At 36.4% G+C, this 21,679-nt stretch overlaps 1 protein-coding gene across 6 annotated transcripts in view; it reads right to left on the bottom strand.

Annotated features, from left to right (window-relative positions):
- The window catches only part of SNX14 (sorting nexin 14), a 96,497-nt gene that overhangs the window by 24,280 nt on the left and 50,538 nt on the right, over positions 1-21,679 (bottom strand). For 4 of the 6 annotated variants that reach the window (XM_066358923.1, XM_066358924.1, XM_066358922.1 and 1 more), the window contains exons 13-18: positions 13,234-13,389; positions 12,757-12,881; positions 12,140-12,198; positions 8,952-8,978; positions 7,115-7,247; positions 2,532-2,733 (exon numbers count right to left, since the gene is read on the bottom strand). In XM_066358923.1, the coding sequence (XP_066215020.1) occupies positions 2,532-2,733; positions 7,115-7,247; positions 8,952-8,978; positions 12,140-12,198; positions 12,757-12,881; positions 13,234-13,389 (702 nt within the window). The remainder of the gene's footprint in view (positions 1-2,531; positions 2,734-7,114; positions 7,248-8,951; positions 8,979-12,139; positions 12,199-12,756; positions 12,882-13,233; positions 13,390-21,679) is intronic. The other 2 variants (XM_066358926.1, XM_066358927.1) reach the window with 1 other exon arrangement.

Genomic DNA, 21,679 nt, shown 5'->3' with positions numbered 1-21,679 from the left:
TTTAAAAAATAAAACATCGTTCAGACTTAAATATAAATAAAACGAAAATAATGTAAGCTCTTTATTCTTTCTCTGCAGACCAGTACCAAATGGCCCATAGACCGGTACCGGTCTGCGGCCCGGGGGTTGGGGACCACTGCTGTAAGGCACTTTTGTACAGTGCAAAGCACAGAGTGAGCACCCCAAAAATATTGCTATTTTTAGCATCTTGTGTATTCTAGCCTGACCAGGGGTGACGCAATGGATAGAGCATGAACCTGAAATGCTGAGAACCCAGGATTGAAACCTGGGGTTGCCATCTTGAGTGCAGGATTGCACTGGCTTGCGCAAAGGACCATCAACCTGATTGTGGGATCTCTGGCTTGAGCAAGGGGTCACTGGCTCAGCTGGAGCCTCCTGGGTCAAGGCATGTATGAGAAGTAATCAGTGAACTATAGTGATACACCTACGATTTGATGCTTCTAATCTCTATCTATATATGTGCAAAGAAAAATTGGCCTGACCAGGCAGTGGCGCAGTGGATAGAGCATCGGACTGCGATGCCAAGGACCCAGATTCGAGACCCTGAGGTCACCAGCTTGAGCGCAGGCTCAGCTGGCTTGAGCAAAAGCTCACCAGCTTGGACCCAAGGTCTCTGGTTAGAGCAAGGGGTTACTCGGTCTGCTGAAGGCCCGTGGTCAAGGCACATATGAGAAAGCAATCAATGAACTAAGGTGTCGCAATGCCAACAAAAAAGTAATGATTGATGCTTCTCATCTCTCCGTTTGTCTGTCTTTCCCTGTCTATCCCTCTCTCTGACTGTCTCTGAAAAAAAAAAAAGTAAAATTATCATGTCATTCTAGCATTTTTTTAAAAAGGCAAGTAATCAAGTCAACTCAAACCACAACAACCCAAAAACAACACAGGTATTTGAAAAAACCAACCTGCTATGGTCACACCCTATAAATCAAACTTCAATACTGGTCTTAAAAGATTCATATTATATTTAGTTTTGGTTTTAAAAACCCTAAAATTGCTATTTTGCTCTGCATATAAAATCAATGTAGTATTTAAATGATAAACTTTCTCCCCCTCATAGGACATGGCTTACGAAGAGCATGTATTACATTGACCATAAAAGTCAGCATTGCTGACAAAAATTATCCTCAGAACACAAGTTTTAAGATTTTTGTTTTGATTTTTAAGTTTTAGTTTTATGGTTAAATTATTAAGCCAAAGTTTTTAAAATAAAGAACAAAACTGAAAGCTGTCCAAAAGGCAAAAGTAAAAAATATATTCCCAAAATATTTAAAAGTATACCATATCATACATAAATCTTTCAAAAGGAGGTAAAAGTCACTACATGCTCACAAAAATTTATTTATATTGACAGGATGAATAGTCAAAATTTTGTTTTAAATAATTTTGGGAGAGACAAGAGCCAGACTTTAAGTACTAGGCACAGGAAGAAACTGAACCCAGAAGCTAACCAGGATCTTCTCAATTCTAACACTTAAAATGCCAATTAATAGAGACAGCAGACAAAAGTTGCAAACAAAACTGAAATCAGTCTATAAAATCAACAATAGTTTCTGCACTAATTAGAATGTTGAGATATAACAGCATCTAGCAATACTGAGTGGTAACTATAACAAAATCAAGTAGCAGACTCAGAACTGGGTATAGCAAGACTGCCTGGCATTCTGAGCATTCTTCCTTCCTCATTCCTATGCTTTATGTTCTTGAAATAAGATGAGCTTCCGAGAAAACCTAATACTTTTTGAAGAACATAAGGGGAATTATTAGCACTGACCTTCACACTATCACTTAGTCCCCTTTTTTTTTTTGTTTGTGTTTTTTTTTACTTAGTCCCCTTTCTTAACCATTTCCTAACACTGCCACTTTTCGTCCTTCTTCATCACAGTTCCCTCTTCCTGAGTTTATCTTCCAGCTCATCATTCCCAAACGTGCACTTTGATGTGCTTTTGCTTATACAGACTGACCCAGCTCTTGAACAAAGCAAAGCCTAGGGTGGGGACTGTTAAACTCGCTATGGATGTTATTTACTCGTTACTATTATAGTCCACATGTAAAAACAACCAAAATAAAAAATATAGCAAAACATGAAAAAAACTTGTAAAGTTGTGTTTCAGCATTCTTCTATCAATTCTAATCTGCTGAAAAATATGGAGGAGAAATGCTGTCTTAATTAAATTGGTATTATATCTGATATAGTGCTATATGCATTAAGTCAATTAAGTATAGTGACTAATGATGGGAGAAAAACCATTAAAGAAACATGATATAAAATGCCTTGTTGGATTGTCAGGTGTCTTGAAGGCATCTACTCAGTAAGCGTTGGTTGAACAAGTTAGTTAACTGGTAACAGAGATAACCTAAAAACCCTAAGCTTTCATTCAATTTTCTGTTCTAGACAATTACCTTTAGGATATGCAGTCATACTCAATAGTTAAAAATGATGAAATGTTTATCATTCCTGATAAATACAGACTACCAGAATCGTTTAAGAAAGGTACTCAAAAGCTTCCTACCCGCTCTCCTATCATTCCTTTCAACATCAATACAAAACACAGGTATTCTTTCTTTTTTCTCCTTCCTTTCCGAAGAGGGATCTTCAAAAAAGTCTACATATGGAATGCTAATTTTCCATGCAGCAAGGTTTCGGGGAGTATTAGGTGTGCTCACAGCTTCCACTGGAGAGTCATCTTCCAGTACAACAATACCTTCTTCAATCTGGAAAGAAAAAAAAAAAAAAACAGGAAAAATGTAGTATTTCCAGGACTTTCAGACCTGAGATAAATTAATATGTCCATATAAATTCTCTGATTTTTAATACTTTTGAAAATTAGGTGATATTAAATTTTCTACTGAAAATATAAAGATAAAAAAATTACAAGTCCCAGAATCAACTTCAGGTTTTGTTACATCACCTATATGTTGAAAGTTCAATAGAAAATAGGAAACAGACACTTCAGATAATTGGAAAAGATATTAAAAATACAAATATATAGAAAAATATTTAACTTTTATAATAAAAAGTAAAAGTTAATGCACTGATATTTTTTCATTTAGGGCTATGAAATTTTATAAATGTTAAATAGCCATTGATGGAGACTGCCCAGATAAACTGGATCACTGATATACAGGGGTAGGCAAAAGTAGGCTTACAGTTGTAAGCAGCATGCAAGTTTATTCTCATATTATTCTTTATTAATATATTATTTTCCATACAAATAACTGTAAACCTACTTGTGTCTCACCCAAATATACATATAATTACATATAATATACAGTTAAAATACAAATAAGTAGTACAATATTAATAATGTAAGAATAAACTGTGTTTTACATACTCACAACTGTTTTGAGTTTGCCCCATCCTGTATTGTTGGTTACTAGTTATACTGGGCACAACCTTTCTATAAAGAAAGCGTTTTGACATTATGTATTTATAAAGAGCCATAAAACAGTTTCAACCAAGTGATTCTATTTCTGAGAATCTATTCTAATAAAAGTATTTATTCCAAATAAAATTTTTAAACTGGGAAAATGTACAGGTATTCACTAAAACATTAAATAATGTAAAGTTAGAAAACATGTTTGAAAAGAATCCACTTTTATACAATTAAGACTGTTTTTCACCTGAGCAGTGGTGGTGCAGTAGATAGAATGTTGATCTTGGACACTGAGGACCCAGGTTTGAAACCCTTAGGTTGCTCACTTGAGCGTGGGATCATCAACATGATCCATGGTTGCTAGTTTGAGCCCAAAAGTCGCTGGCTTGAAGCCCAAGGTCACTAGCTTAACTCCAAGTTCATTGGCCAATGGCTTGAGTAAGGAGTCATTGGCTTGGCTGGAGCCCCCACTTGCACCTCACCTAACCCCACCCCTGGTCAAGGTATGCGTTAGAAGCAATCAATGAATAACTAAAGTGCCGCAACTACAAGCTGATGCTTCTCCTCTCTCTCCCTTCCTGTCTGTCTGTTCTGCCTTTGTCTCTCTCTAAAAAAAAAAAATAATAATAATAATAATAATAATAATAAATAATAATAATAAATCCTAGGCCCTAGGACACTGAGGACCCAGGTTCAAAGCCCAAGGTTGTCAGCTTGAGCATGAGATTACCAGCTTGAGCATGGGGTGGCTGGCTTGAGCGTAGGAACATAGACATGACCCCATGGTCACTGGCTAGAGCCCCAAGGTTGCTGGCATAAAGTCCAAGGTCGCTAGCTTGAGCCCAAAGGTCGCTGGCTTGAGCCAAGGTCACCGGCTTGAGCAAGGAGTCACTGGCCTATCTGGAGGTCCCCAGTCAAGGCACATATGAGAAGCAATCAATGGACAACTAAGGTGGCACAACTAGGAGTTGATGCTTCTCATCTCTCCCCTTCCTGTCTGTCTCTCTCTCTCTTTAAAAAGAAAAAATTAAAATAATAACAATAAATCCTAAGTGACACCACCTTGGTCTGGGTCAACACCCTATCCATCTCTTGATTTTCTTTTCAGAGTATCAAAGATTACTTTGCCCTCTTCTCTTACTTTCCATTATTACTATTTTTGGTTCCAATAAAGAATCAAGAATTTCCTTCTTTCGGCCCTGGCCGGTTGGCTCAGCGGTGGAGCGTCGGTCTGGCGTGCGGGGGAACCGGGTTTGATTCCCGGCCAGGGCACATAGGAGAAGCGCCCATTTGCTTCTCCACCCCTCCACCGCGCCTTCCTCTCTGTCTCTCTCTTCCCCTCCCGCAGCCGAGGCTCCATTGGAGCAAAGATGGCCCAGGCACTGGGGATGGCTCCTTGGCCTCTGCCCCAGGTGCTGGAGTGGCTCTGGTCGCGGCAGAGCGACGCCCCGGAGGGGCAGAGCATCGCCCCCTGGTGGGCAGAGCGTCGCCCCTGGTGGGCATGCCGGGTGGATCCCGGTCATGCGCATGCGGGAGTCTGTCTGACTGTCTCTCCCCGTTTCCAGCTTCGGAAAAATACAAAAAAAAAAAAAGGGGAAAAAAAAAAAAAAGAGTTTCCTTCTTTCTGGTGTCACTATAAAAAAGAACTCTCAACTTTTTAAAGATACCCTTCTGGCCCCGGCCGGTTGGCTCAGCGGTAGAGCGTCGGCCTAGCGTGCGGAGGACCCGGGTTCGATTCCCGGCCAGGGCACACAGGAGAAGCGTCCATTTGCTTCTCCACCCCTCCACCGCGCCTTCCTCTCTGTCTCTCTCTTCCCCTCCCGCAGCCAAGGCTCCATTGGAGCAAAGATGGCCCAGGCGCTGGGGATGGCTCTGTGGCCTCTGCCTCAGGCGCTAGAGTGGCTCTGGTCGCAACATGGCGATGCCCAGGATGGGCAGATCATCGTCCCCTGGTGGGCAGAGCATCGCCCCTGGTGGGCGTGCTGGGTGGATCCCGGTAGGGTGCATGCGGGAGTCTGTCTGACTGTCTCTCCCTGTTTCCAGCTTCAGAAAAATGCAAAAAAAATAAATAAATAAAAATAAAAAAAATAAAGATACCCTTCTATTCCTGAAGCAAAAATGCAGATTACATTTCATATAATCAGGAAGAATGAAATATAAAAAGTATATCTGCCCCCACAAAAATTATGTTTTGAGAAGTTCACAGTAACAGAGGTAAATGCTTTTGTTATAATATTAAGTGGGGAGTAAGCAGGACAGCAAACAATATATAATATAGCCTAATCAATGGACATAGAAAGGGATAGATTTTTTTTTTAAAGAAAATCACCAAAATGTTAATAGAAGTGGTTATTAGATGGTAGGTTTATGAGTGCCACTTTAAATTTTTTCTACTTTCTATATTATTTTTAAAATTTAGATTATAATATGCTTAAAATTAAAAAAACATAAATAAGGAGAATGTTGTGGGGAACACAGGGGAGAAGGGATGTACTGGGGGAGACACTAGAATCTATGTAAACACAATAAATTAAAATTAAAAACAACTTATATTTAAAAAATATATAAATAAAACTTATTTTGAAAAAAGACTCCTTCCTCTAGTCTACTGTCTTTATTCTACCCACACTTTTAAGGAAAAACAGGGCTTAAAGAGAAAAAATATTATCTGGATTATCTAAAAAGGAAAAATGGATCAAATGAGATTTTCTTCCATTTAAATTATAAAGAAGCAGTGAGTCTCCTTAACATATCATCAATGCAATGAGAAAGAGGTCAAAAGGAAGGGGTAAAGAGGAAAAATGGATTTATTTACTCTTTTGTCCTCTATCTCCTTCTTAGTTATTACCAATTCAATCACTACTATCCATCCCTTTGATACCAAAGGTTAGTGAATTTAAAAGTCTTAGTATTCTTTTTATCTACAGTGCTCAAAGTGATTAAAGAGCAAAATGAGAATTCAGGATCAATAAATATTTATTAAACAAATGAAAAGTAAGACAGTATTTGGAACTTTATGGAACTCACTAATTGGTAGGAAAGACAATAATAAACATATAATTTCAAATATAATATGGTATATGTTTTAACATATGACCTAACAGGAACACAAAGGAAAAAATGTTCAATTCTACTTGGGGACTCAGGTAAGGGTTCATGGGGTGGGCATTTCAAGAACAACATGTGCAACAATTTAGAGAATTAGAAGAGCATAGTGGGTGTAATGTGCATATATATCAATTGGAGATCCTATTAAAAGGCAAATTATGATTCAGTTGATCTAGGTTAAAGCCTGAGATTCTGTGTTTCTAACAAGCTCCCAGGTAATGCTGATCCAGTTGATCCACATATCACAGTTTGAGCAGCAAGAGTTTAGGACATTTATGAACAATTCTGTATGTCTGGACCATATCTAATAGTTGGAAAGGGATAAGATCAGAATATGAAGTAAAAGCCTAATCAAAATATGGTAAATTGTTTGACTCAGCTTAACAAAAAGCCATTCTAGCCTTAGTAAGTACTAACTTAGTGCTCAGGAATTTTAAAAAATTAGATTAGCACCATGAAATATAATAACTAATGAAAGAATGGGAAATATAATGGAAGTATGAAATAAGAAGTAAAATAAAGAAGAGGGAAAATAACAAGTGAGCATATCCAATTTTCATACTATTGCAAGTATGAAGTTGTATACATCAAATTAAAGAATATTTACTTACAAAGTCATCTTCACCTTCTGCTAAACCATAATTAGGCAACATAGCTCCCTCCATGGTGGTGCTCTTGAATACTCCTTTAATTTTGCTACCTATTCTGCTGATTCCAAATGATTCTCCCCTTTTCTGTGTGCTCCTAAAAATGTATCAATCACAAGAATATTGTCTCAATAGTCTAGTTTACTGTAATAATAATAAAAATAGTTGTGAAGTTATAGCTAACATAACTTTTTGGAGTTCTCAGTCATAGATTATCTCAACATCTCAAAGCAAAAGATTTAAAGTTTAAAAATAGGGGGATATGTAAATACATAAACAATATTTATTAACAAACATTTGAAACATTCGCTGAACTAAAATGTTTAAAGATGAGAGCCCCCTAGTGGTACAGAACTCTTATTGCCATACATATTTTGAAATCAATTTTTAAAATATGATTGACAAAGTTCAAAGCAGAATATTCATTTAGAACTGTACTGCTAAAAAGTGTAGTGTAAAAGAAGAAATATATAAAACTTCTAGCTTCTCAGCACTTCATTATAAGACAGAACTAAAAAATAATTCTGTCCTCTATGACTAAAAATGTTTAAGCAAAATTCAACTCTATAATCATATTAATACACAAAAGAAAAATGCAGTATAAAATGCACCTTACTTAACTTCAAAGTAATTAAAAAAAGATAAAATTCAAAGGGAAGGGTTAGTAATAAGTATGAGGATAAAAGTAAATGTAGCCTAAGAAAGCAGCTTGCTCTGCCATATATATTACCATTAACCATAATAAACTAATATATTTTGGTTTTATTATCTTTTTCGAAACAAATTTCTAAAAGCAGAAAGCTGTAAAACAACACAAAAAAGCCAAAATTCCTCCATTAAGACCTTCTGCTTCATGTTTCAACAAATAAAAACATAACTTATATCCAATTTAAAACTCATACTCACTATTGGCCTTACAACAGATACCCAAATAAAAATGACTATTTTTAAATCCAAAAAAGTTTGTTTTGAATGCTTAATAGATAACTATTATTTTTACAAGCAAAATTTACTAACATAATGCAATAATTATAGAAATAGAAGCTGATCAAGCTTCAATTACACCAAGTATATAATGACATATGCATGTTATACATGTCCAAGAAGCAAATCAAATTTGATTTTGAAACTGGAAAAACTCTAAGAATAATTAAAGTATTTTACAGTAAAAAGGGTAAACTAGAAGATTATTTTATTTAAACAAGCATGCAATTAATATTTTTTAAAATCTCGAACTGTGAACACAATTCTTACAAAAATGTTTCCAAAAACAAATATGAAAATGTTAACAAAATATTATTAAAATCTAAACAGCTAGAATTTAGATAAATCCATCTCTAGTTTCTAGAACCTAGATAGATTATAAAAAAATTGGGCTTTCTGAAATATGACCTATTTCTAAAATATCACACTTGTGATTATGCCCAGAAATAAAGAAATACTGCACTTCCAGCTTTAAAAAAATTCTTTAAACACTAGTAATTCAGCAAAATCAGTAACAAACAAAAAATTGAATCAATAAACCTTGAAAAGCCAGAGACTGGCTTTATCATTTTATTTTTATCATAACATTTTTACTTTATGATGACATAAGGATATATTGCTATTTCAAATGGGATAGCTATAATCAAAGTAGAGGCTAATTTTAAAAAGATATCCCAATTGGCTAATATAAAGGCAGTAATGGCAGAGTGATTCATTATTTTCCTTTTTAGTTGTACTTAGGTTTGTCTAACTGTACTTTCTGGATTTAAACAAATAACTTATACAGAAAAGAATCACATGCTGTCTCTAGACTTACCGAAAATCATCCAAACTTAGGCTACCTCTGCAATAACAGATATGTGAAATTATGTAAGAAAGGAGAGAGAGAAAGCTCAGATATTAAACAAGTTTCATTTCAGAACACAAAACAAAATTTAAAAGCTTTAAAAGTTACACAGGTGGACAGTATTCATCTTTGCAAAGGGAAGGAATTCTTATGAATAATATGATAAAGGAAAGAAAAACAAAGTACAAAAGCTGTTTTGGAGGGGTTTGGGATATGAATTCTAGAGCAGTGGTTTTCAACCTTTTTACACTTGGGGACCAGTGAAAATAGGAGAATCTGCTAAGGCAGAAATCACTCTGAGCATAAGTGAATTTAACTAAGATCACTGGATCTATAATCATCATACAACATTAAGGTGGTTAACTCTTTTGTAGATCAGGACAAAATTTCTGGTGGACTGGTCTGCAGACCAGTGGTCGAAAACACTGTTCTGGAGTATTAAAAAAAAGTTCTTAAAAACTCAGTATGTCAGAAAATAATTTGTATTTCTTGCCCTTATATAGGCATACCACCTGTTTGACACAGTGGGACGTATGCAGAGACTAAGCCACCAGAAACTTGGCACAGAAAACAAACCTGTATTTTCCAACATGAAATTCATTTCTATATTAAATATAATTATGCATGCTTTGCATGTTTTAAGTTTATATATTTTAAAAAGTATATTTTAAGCTAAGAAGCAAAGTTAACAAAATATCTCTAAATATTTTTTAAGCTGTGCTTTGAGTATGAAATTAAACAATATGTATTAAGGTTTTACCTTTAAGATACAATTAAATAGAATACAGTCAAAACATATGAATAAATATTTTACATATTTAAGTCATTTAACAGCAGATGAGCAATGCTACTCTTAAATTTTCAATGAAAGAATTAAAGAAAGCCTTTTACTTATTCTACATAACAGGTAAATGAGTCTTTAAGCAGAGTCCTGATAGAAGTAACAGTTAATATTAGAGTTAGATCAATATCAAGAAAAACTTATTTTACTTTAAAAGACCACAGTCAGTACTAGAATGAACAGAACCCATATTTTCTTCCTGTTTATTTTATTTTAAAACCAGCAAAATAAGTGCACTAATATGTTGAAGACAAGTAGGTGTTCTCAAAGCAGCAAAGAACGCTTTCCATCTCTGAATTTAAGACCCTGACTTAGACTTAGCTATTCTGTGGGCTTATAACATCAAAGAACCACCTCACCTTAAATGGTCCTATATAGGAGTTTCATTAACTTAATATCCTGGTATAGACTCCAATCCTAAGTCTATAAACAGGGAGAAATTTCACCTGCTTCTCAAGTGATGCTGGAAAATTCCATAAAAGGTTTGAAAAAGTATTCAAATGAAAGAAGAGGCACATGGATTGGATAAAGAATGCTAATTTAAATAGCATTTATGGAATTTCCATTAAATACAGTTATATTTCATGGCTGTAATTCCTAGGAAAATGGAGTGATTATTTTTATAAAGAATCATAAAGACATTTTCCACCTTTCAGAAAAGTTATTGCATGCATACTACTTATATTGAGGCATTATGTAACAATATTCAACATTCAAAAAAATTTCAACATTTCTACAACCCTTGGCTATATCAGAAAATGCAATATACATATTCTCCCCATGGCTAAGATTTTCACATTTTTCTTTGTACTGTCTGTCTATAAAACTACTCCATTTCTATCTACTTTCTCTTTGCACATTTCCAATTTCTTTATATCTTTATTAGATCCTTGCTCAAACTGGAAGGTGTTGAGCAATGTGAGTATCATTTAGGTTAATCCATTTAATATCTGTGTCACCCCTGGCTGGTTGGCTCAGTCATAGAGTGTCAGCCCAGCATGTGGATGTCTTGGGTTCAATTCCCAATCAGAGTACATAGGAAAAGCAACCGTCTCCTTCTCCACCCCTCTCCCTCTCTCTTCTTCCTCTTTCTCTCTTCCCCTCCTGCAGCCACGGCTCAATTGGCTTGAGTACACTGCCCTCAGTCACTGACGATAGCACTAAAAATAATTCAGTGTGAGCATGGCCTCAATTAGGCAAAGCCACAGACAGGGGTTGCTGGGTGGATTCCAGTCAGGGCACATGCGAGACTGTCTCTTTATCTGCCCTCCTCTCACTTAGAAAAGAAGAAGAAGAAGAAAGAAAAAGAAAAAATATATATATATATATGTGTGTGTGTGTGTCAATTTTGCACAAATTATAATTTAAGTACAAATCAAGACATTATTTAATTTATAAAAGGATAAGGTTTCTTTCTTTTGTTACCTTTCTTTAGGTCATTTAACTATGCACACTTATATGATATTTTAGAGAGCCAGAAGGGAAGGGCAGGAATACTCCTCTACTTTTATAACCAGTAAGTACTCTAATAAAAACTCCCGGGGTAGGGCAGGGGGAACTACTATCTAAAACTGAGTCAGCCTGACCAGGCGGTGGGTGCAGTGGATAGAGCGTCAGACAGGGATGCGGAGGACCCAGGTTCAAAACCCTGAGGTTGCCGGCTTGAATGCCGGCTCATCCAGCTTGAGCACGGGCTCACCAGCTTGACTGCAGGTGGCTGGCTTGAGCATAGCGACCCCATGGTCGCTAACTTGAGCCCAAAAGTTGCTGGCTTGAAGCTCAAAGTTGCTGTCTTGAGCCCAAGGTTGCTGGCTTGAGCAAGGGGTCACTCGCTCTGCTGTAGCCCCCCTCCCTGGTTCAAGGCACATATGAGAAAGCAATCAATGAACATCTAAGGTGCCGCAATGAAAAACTGATCTTCTCATCTCTCTCCCTTCCTGTCTGTCCCTATCTGTCCCTCTCTCTGACTCTGTCAAAAACAAAATTTTTTTAAATTAAAACTGAGTTATCTGTGATTTCATTTATGCATGCAGTCCATAGTTGCCAATAAAGCAGGTAATCAAACAATAATGTGTACTAATTATGAGACTGACAAGGCAATGGTATATATCTTGTTAAAGTTTTCTAAAAGAATTTTAGGCATTTTCTTACTGTATGTAGTACAGCTCTACAGTTCTTTAGTAAAATGTCTTGTCTACTTACGTAGTAATAGAACAACATACTCACAGACAAATAGGTAATAAAGACAATGATGCCATCACAGAACAATTAGCAACAAGTAAAAAAATAAAACATATATATGATTAAATATACCTACCTATTGAATTTTGAATTGCGTGTCGGTGATTCTGCACCTCTTAAAAGTTGTCTGAAATACTTCAAAAATAATTGTGATTTATCAAGCTAATATTTAATACTGAAACATGCTACTTTACTATACAGTACTACTTTCCAGTGTAAAAAAACAAAACATTATTTAATCAAGAGAACACAATCACAGTCAAATAGAATAAGAATTAAAATATTGCAAATAAAGATATTAAGGCCATTTGATTTCCACAGGCCTATAAATAATGTATATACAAGTATGGGGTTTTTATTTCTCTAAAGTACCATCAAGCCACTCAGGCATTTAGCAAATCAGATATATCAATTTGGACACAATCTATCTAGTGTTTCCTTCTCTCTCTCTCTCTCTCTCTCACACACACATACACACACACACACACACACACACACACGATTTTGGTATTGAGAATATTTTAAAATTAACTTCTAATCTCCATTAAGTTATATAATAAAAGAGTATTCACTTTCTTAACCATGTTTTATTTTTCTTTTATTTTGTTATGTGAATCACTCACCTAAATGATATCAAACCCAGTATTAAATTTTCCAGAAAAATCCTACAACAAGATTAATATTTTTACTTACCTCATCACTGTGACAGAACATAGGAGTAAACACATTCTCCAACAGAGAAAGTACATGTTCATATGCTTCAAAAAGACATCTCATAGTTTGAAGTTTCACAACATCTATATATGGGCCTTCAGCAACTATTTTAAAAAAATTACATTGTAGAAATTGTTCATGAACAACATAAATACATGACACATTAATTTAAAATTCATGACAGTGAAATAGCATACAAACATGTTTTATAAAAATTTCACTGTAAAGTACAGAAATCACACTAGATTGAGGAATTAGGAAAACCAAGCTCCAGTTCTGGCAAGTATTAATTATGTAAACTATGAATAAGTTTCTTAAATCTTTATCTAGTTAGTAGACTACTAGGATAATGGCTGCCAGCGTATCTCACACAGCTGCTGCAATAATAAATAGAACACAAGAGAAAACTCTGAAAGCTATAAAAAGCTATAGAATTCATTCTCATGTCTGACTTACTTTTTTGAATCTCTTCTACAATAAAAGGATCAAATCGAATTTTGTCAATACTTTCATCCAAACAATATGTTTTATAAATCTTTTGCAACTCCTCATGAAGAGATAGCATTTCATCATTTGATAGCTCTGGTCGCAAGATTCTGTCATTGAATTCCTCTAGCAAATTAGAAAAGAGTAGGGAAAAAGTGAATTATATTAATATACAACTATTCATGAAAACTTCATGTTCCCAGTCTAATTGTAACCAATATGAAAAACAGCAATTATAAACAAATTACACATTATTTTAAGCTTTTTAAAAGACTAAATTGGGAGTAAAATCACCAAATAAAAAATTTCAAACAAATATTTCATAGACTAATATAAAATATATAAATACAAATTTTCTAGAATTTAGAATAGTAAATTTCTAAAATTTCCTTTTTATTTTTATCTAAAATTTTCTTTAAAGAACATACTGTATTAATTTCCTATATCGACTCTTTAATATTTTAAAATCTGATTCACTAAAACAGTAAAAACTAAAGGTTTCTTAAGTTCCAGTCAAATTTTTAAAATATATTTCCTTCTACCATGAAGGTTACAGACTAGTGATGGAGCTAAAGAGTCTGAACAAATGAATGATTTTATTCTAAAATGACAGATAATAGCATTTGGATAGCCAAAATGTAAACACCTTTTTTTTTTATTACAAGAGGCGCTGGAACAGTTTACCTCTTAATTCTTAATTATCCTAACTGAAATACAAAGAGGAAAAAAAGAGTTTAAAAAAGAAGAAACAGGAGTAGAATATATAAGAGCTTTGGGATGACAGCAAATTCATATAATTGGAGTCTCAAAAGCAAAGAAAGAGAAAATCTAAAAAGATAATAGCCAAAAATTTTCAAAAATGAAGGCACAAACCCACATATCCAAGACTCAGTAAAATGTAAGCAGAATAAATAAAACAAAAACTACACATTACAGTCAAATTGTTGAAAACAAAAATAAAGAGAAATTGCAAAATCTGTCAGGGAGGAAAGAAATATATTATATGAATGAAAATAAACATAAGAATGGAAGTTAATTTCTCATTAGAAACAATTACATTGTCCAAAAGACAATGGAAATGACTGCAAAGTACTGAAAGAAAATACTGTCAACCAAAAATTCTATATTTAGTGAAAATATCCTTTAAAAATGGAGACAAAATAAACAGACAGACAAAGCTAAGAAAATATACCTCCAGCAGATTGATACTATAGGAAATGTGAGAAAGACTTATTTTAGCAGAAGGAAAATGGTAACAGAAACCTAGTTCTACAGAAAAGAATAAATAGTACCAGAGAGGTGAATAAGCCAATAACTATAATGTCCAAAATGTGTATGTGTATTTATGTGTGTGTATATGAATGACAATTATTTATGGAAGAGATAAATATGTACTATGGGGTTTACAGGATACACAGAATTAAAATACATGATAACAAACAAAACAGGAAGGATGGGGGTAATTTGAGGTAAACTGAGGTTCTTATATAGTTCCTGAAGCAGTAAAATATTTTTAAATAAAGACTGTGATAAATGAAACACCCTAGTATAATTTCTAAGCAACCACTAAAAAAGGAAAAAAGCAAAACACACATAAATAAAGTCAATAGAGGAGATAAAATAGAATACTAAAAAATGCTCAAGTAACCCAAAGAAAGGCAGGTAAGAACAACAAAAAATATATAAAACAAATACAAAATACCAGGACAGAAGATCTAACAATATACAATAAGCATATTAAGTGTAAGTGTTCTACATATTGCAATTAGAAAACAAAGATTATCCAACTAGATTTCTTACGAGCAAGATTCAATTGTTTACAAGAAATACATTATACACTTTGATCATATAGAAAAATATACACAACTCAAACCCAAGTGTAAAGAAAGATGGTGTAGTTATATTATATCAAAGTAGACTTCAAGACAGAATTACCAGAGATAAAGAGCATTTTATAATCATAAAAAGATAAATTCATTAAGAAGACATAACAATCTTAAAGTTCAAAATACATGATAAAAATTTTAAAGAAAGGGAGAAGTAGCAAATTCATTAAAAAATAAAGAATATAGAATATCTGAGTACAACCCATCAATTTAATCTGACAGTTAGTGAATGCTACCCAACACGGCAAAACAGACATTCTTCTCACAGGCTCATAAAACAAGTTTCAATGAATTTCAAATGACTAAAATTACAGAGAACATGTTGCCTGATCAGAAAAGTATTAAATAAGAAATTAATCACAATAAGATACCTCAAAAATCACCAAATCTTTGTAAATTTAACAATACACTTCAAAATAACCCAGGGTCAAAGAATAAACCACAGGGAAATTAAAAAATATTTCAAACTGAACCACAATAAAAAGCACTACATAGGTCCTGGCCGGTTGGCTCAGAGGTAGAGCGTCAGCCTGGCGTGCGGGAATCCCAGGTTCGATTCCCAGCCAGGGCACACAGGAGAAGCGCCCATCTGCTTCTCCACCCCTCCCCCTCTCCTTCCTCTCTGTCTCTCTCTTCCCCTCCCGCAGCCAAGGCTCCATTGGAGCAAAGTTGGCCTGGGCCCTGAGGATGGCTCTGTGGCCTCTGCCTCAGGCACTAGAATGGCTCTGGTTGCAGCAGAGCGATGCCCCAGATGGGCAGAGCATCACCCCCTGGTGGGCATGCCGGGTGGATCCCAGTCGGGCGCATGCGGGAGTCTGTCTGACTGCCTCACCACTTCCAGCTTCAGAAAAATACAAAAAGGAAAAAAAAAAAAAGCACTACATAGCAAAAATTTTGCAATTCAGCTATAGTAATTCAGACAAAATTTTATTTTATTTTTTTTTTAAAGATTTTTTTAGATTTTTTTATTTATTCATTATAGAGAGGAGAGAGAGAGAGAGAGAAGGGGGGAGGAGCAGGAAGCATCAACTCCCATATGTGCCTTGACCAGGCAAGCCCAGGGTTTCGAACCGGCAACCTCAGTGTTTCCAGGTTGACGCTTTATCCACTGCGCCACCACAGGTCAGGCAATTTTATCATTTTAAATGCCTATAGTTAGAAAGAAGATGAGCTGCACAAATTAATCATCAATGTTTTACCTTAAACCAGAAAAAGTGCAAACTAAACTCAAGGTTAGTAAAAGAAAATAAGAAAAATGATAAACCCCTAGCAATATAGATTACGAAAAAGAAACTCTAAATTATAAATGAAGAGGAGAAATCACTATAGCTACATAGGAAGGGAAAATTAGGAATAACTTGGAGACAATAAAATGTTACTGAGATGCACTTAAAAGGATTAAAAAAAATTCAATATACCTACTTCATAATAAAAATACTCAGCAAACCAAAAACAGAAGAAACCTTTCTCAAACTGATGAAGGATAACCTACAAAAAACCCAGACTAATATCATAATTAACAGTACAACACTAAATAATTTGCCCCTAAGATCAGAAACAACAAGGATGTCAGCTCTCACCACTTCAATTAAACATTATAGTGATGATTCCCAGCTATTGAAATAGACACGAAAAAGAAATTAAAGGCATAAACATTATTAAAAAAAAAAATTGAACTGGGCAACCTAACCTATGGTGGCACAGCAGATAAAGCATCAACCTGGAATGCTGAGGTCACCAGTTCAAAACCCTGGGCTTGCCCAATTAAGGCACATAAAGGAAGCAACTACAAGTTGATGCTTCCTGCTCCTCCAATACCCCACCTTTCTCTCTCTCTCTCTCTCTCCTATCTAAAATGAATTAGTAAAATCTTTAAAAAGTTATTTTAAAAGAAGTAGAACCATATATTTGCAGATGACATAATTGTGTATGCAGAAAATCCTTTAAAAAATCTAAAAAAAAGCCATTAGAACTAATAAATGACTAGCTATGTCACAGATACAAAGTCAGTATTCAAGAAATTGACTGTACTTCTATATATTAGCAACAATGTGAAATATTATGTTATTACTATAATTCCTTTTTAATTTTTTTTATTTATTGAAGAAAGAAAGGAAGCAAAAGAAAAAGAGAGAAACATCAATTTGTTATTCTATTTATTTATGCATTCACTGGTTGATTCTTGTATGTGCGTGCCCTGACCAGGAATCAAAACTGCACCATTGGCATATTGGGACAACACTCTAACCAACTGAGCTACCAGAACAGGGCTTGAGAAGTTACTTTAAATACAACAGGCAAAACCATAAAGACCTGAGTACAAACTACGAAACATTATAGAGAGGAATTAAATAAGATTGAAACAAATGATAAAATAAAAGATATTCATGCACTAGAAACCTAAATATACTGTCCCCCTTCTCTCCATCTTTCCCTCCCACAGCCACTGGCTCGAGTGATTTTAATGTGGCCCTGGGTGCTGAAGACAGCTCCGCTGGAGTGTGACAGCCTAAGGTGCTAATACTAGCTGGCTACTCGAGCACTGGCCCCAGATGGGGTTGCTGGGTGGATCCCAGTCAGGCACATGCAGGAGTTGGCATCACTATCTCTCCTCCTCTAACCTAAATAGAAACAGCCAAAACAATCTTGAAAAAGAACTAAGTAGAATGCTTTAAACCAACTGATTTCAAGAGATAGTATATAGTCTAATCAAGATCATGGTATCAAGGCCCAGGCCAGTTGGCTCAGCGGTAGAGTGTCAGCCTGGCGTGCAGGAGTCCTGGGTTCGATTCCCGACCAGGGCACACAGGAGAAGCGCCCATCTGCTTCTCCACCCCTCCCCTCTCCTTCCTCTCTGTCTCTCTCTTCCCCTCCCACAGCCGAGGCTCCATTGGAGCAAAGATGGCCCGGGTGCTGGGGATGGCTCTGTGGCCTCTGCCTCAGGCACTAGAATGGCTCTGGATGCAACAGAGCAATGCCCCAGAGGGGTAGAACATCGCCCCCTGGTGGGCATGCCGGGTGGATCCCGGTCGGGCGCATGCGGGAGTCTGTCTGACTGCCTCCCCGTTTCCAGCTTCGGGAAAAAAAAAAAAAAAAAAGATCATGGTATCAGCCAAAATAACAGATACATGGGTCAATGGAAAAGAACAGAGTCCAAAAATATACCCCGCACATATATGGTCAAATAATTTGACAAAGATACAAAGATGGGAACAAATGTCTCTTTAAACAATAGTTATTAGGAAAAAAAGATATTCATATCAAGGAAAAAAATGAACCTCCACCTCTACCTAATAGCAACACAAAAATTATTTCAAGATAGATCACAAACCTACATGTAAAAAATAAAACTATAATGCATCTAGAAAAAAAAGTTGGGAAATATCTTGAGTTAAGGTAGGTAAAGATTTCTTATGGAAATTGGAGAAATCCTAACCACAAAATTAAAAATATATACACTAAATTTCATCAAAATTTAAAAGTTCTTCTCATCAAAATACACTATTATGACGTCAGAGTAATGGCGGGGTAAGAAGAGATACCGATAAATCTCCCCCAAAACTCAACAAGATCTTCAACCAGAAACAGAAAAACCTATACTTGGAGCCTCCAGATGCTTCGCAATACACCCGAAGGTATGGTCGAGTGAAAAATTGGCTAAATATATAACCAAACCCCGAAGGAATTAGGGAGTAAGAAATGCTCTGCCTTCCTCACTAACCTAAACAGGGCGGCTTTCTCTGGTAACTGTGAATATAGAAACTGAGGCCGGCAAAGGGGGTGAATAGATCCAGGCCGTGGCACAAACGGCCGAACCAGGCTGTGGAACGGAGATCCAAGCCGAGGAAAAACTGATCCTGTGGCAACCCAGGCAATACAAGCTAACACTCGCGCCAAACCCAAACAAAGAAAGACAAAGCGGAGCAGCCATTTTACCCGATCTCCTAGTCGGTGCGCAGTTAGTGGGCGAGAGATTTCTTCCTAGGCCCCGGGAGTGGGTGCCCGTGTTACCCCACAGAGAGGAAGAGTCAGAGGCCTTTCTGTGGGCCGAAAGCAGAATCTCTGGGCAGCCCCAGTGCCCTGGGAAAGCCACGCACGGGAGGGAGCGAGAACTAATTCCAACGGTGGAAATTTTCCGTGCTGGTGGGGGTTTCACTCAGAGGGAAACGCGGCCGGCCTCATATCCGGGTTTGCGCGCTCACGCAGATAGTGAGTGAGAGATTCCTCCGAGTACCTCGGCAGTGCGCGCCCGTGTTATCGTACAGAGGGGCAGAGTCAGGGGCCTTTGTGTGGGCCAAAGCGGAATCTCGGGCCGCCCCAGCACCTTGCAAAAGCCGCGCACGGGGACGGAGCGAGAACCAAATCCAACGCTGCAACTTTTCCATGCGGTTGGGGGTTTCACTCAGAGCGTGAGACTGCTGGCCGGATATCCTGGTCTGCGCACGCAGATACTGAGCGAGAGTTTCCTCCAAGCGCCCCGGAAGTGAGCGCTCGCCTGTGTTACCGGACAGAGTGGCAGAGCCAGAGGTCTGTGAGTGGGTGGAAAGCCCGCCTGATTATGCTAGCAGCTCTAACTGACTGAGCCTCACCCAGAGCCCTGTTGCGAGTGGAAATAGAGGGGGGAATTGCCAGCTCTTTGAGCCTCTTACTATCCAGGCAGGGGCAGCAGCAACCCCATAGCTGGATTATCAGGTTACTAATTGAGGAAGGAAAGACTAGGAGAAAGGCTCCAGGAACACGGACTCTCTCACTGTCGGAGCCTATAAATGCTAATGAGCCTTGACTGCCAACGAGACGAAAGCACAATACATGACATTGCCATAGAGACTTATCAACTGCAAACCTCTACCTGAGCGTGCCAAAGGGGCAGAAACCGGCGTACAGAGTCACCAACCAGGAAGAGGGAGAGAAAAGAAAAACCAAGAAGATAACTTCTCAAAATCAAGAATAATCTGCAGACTTTATAACCTATCCCATTTTATTATATTTGTTCGTCTGTTTCTCTTATCTTCATTCTTGATACTTTTTTTTCTCCTCCAATTTGGCCGATTAACTCTCTGCCGGTCTTACTCTCTCCTCTCCTTGAACTACACTACCCATAAGTGTTACATCTCCCATTATCTTTTCTCTCCTCTTCCTTTCTCTCTATAAGGGTTGCACTCCAAAACCCTTAACTCTCTCTCTCTCTCTCTCTCTCTCTCTCTCCTTTCTTTTTTCTTCTGTTAGTGGTTCCCTCTTTTTTTCTCTCTCTCTCTTTCTTTTCTCCCTCTATATTAGTTTCTTCCTTTCTCCTTTACATCTCCTCTCATTCAAACCTCACTTACAAACAAATTATGTTATCTGGGACTCAAACTTATGTTTGTGGCATTTTGGGGGTTTTTTACTTCACCTTTTTAACTCACTAGCAGTGCTCCCATCCCTGGCTATCCATTTTATCTAGTTCTAGTTCCACTAAATACAATAGTAATTTTTTAATTTGTCCCCCCATTTTTCTGTTTTTCTCTTATTCCTCTCATCATAACTCTTAGACAACCAACACCTAAAAGCAAATCACTTTATTCTTGACCCAAATTTTTTCCTTATTTGCTTTTTGTGGGTCCATACCCCCTTTTTTTTGTTCTTTTTTTCCTTTTCTTTTTTTTGCCCGTTTATTACTTTTCCTCAATTCAGGCCCTCCATCACAGGCATTGTTTGTTATAATTCACAGTTCACCACAAGATTTTCTCAAGAAAGAGGGGAGAGGAGAGGAAAGGAAAAAAGGAGGGGGGGAATAATTTCTTTTTTTAAAAATTTTTATTTTATTTTATTTTTCTTTACTTCATTATTAATTTTTTAAAAAAAAAACAACTCTTTTCGATTTTTTATTGTTTTATTTTTTTTAACTTTTTATTCTTTATTAAATCTCATTAATACTATCAACAAAACCACCCTCAGATGCCATTAAGGAAGAGAAAATCGAATATCATGGATACAAAAGAAAGAGAGGTAACACAGCTAGATGAGGAAAAATCTATGGAGAAAAAATTTAATATATTGGAAACCTTGGAGCTAAATGACAGAGAATTCAAGATAGAAATTCTAAAAATCCTCCGAGATATACAAGAAAACACAGAAAGGCAATTTAGGGAGCTCAGAAAACAACTCAATGAACACAAAGAATATATGTCCAAGGAAATTGAAACTATAAAAACAAATCAAACAGGGATGAAAAACTCAATTCACGACCTGAAAAACGAAGTAACAAGCTTAGCTAATAGAACAGGTCAGATAGAAGAGAGAATTAGTGAAATAGAAGACAAGCAACTTGAGGCACAACAGAGAAAAGAAGAAAGAGACTCAAAAATTAAAAAAAATGAGGTAGCCCTACAAGAATTATCTGACTCCATCAAAAAGAATAACATAAGAATAATAGGTATATCAGAGGGAGAAGAGAGAGAAAATGGAATGGAGAACATACTCAAACAAATAATAGATAAGAACTTCCCAAGCCTGTGGAAAGAACTAAAGCCTCAAGTTCAAGAAGCAAACAG

Source organism: Saccopteryx leptura, chromosome 1 (assembly GCF_036850995.1).
Source record: "Saccopteryx leptura isolate mSacLep1 chromosome 1, mSacLep1_pri_phased_curated, whole genome shotgun sequence".
NCBI classification, from domain to species: domain Eukaryota; kingdom Metazoa; phylum Chordata; class Mammalia; order Chiroptera; family Emballonuridae; genus Saccopteryx; species Saccopteryx leptura.
This window is presented reverse-complemented; position numbering and strand designations above follow the sequence as displayed.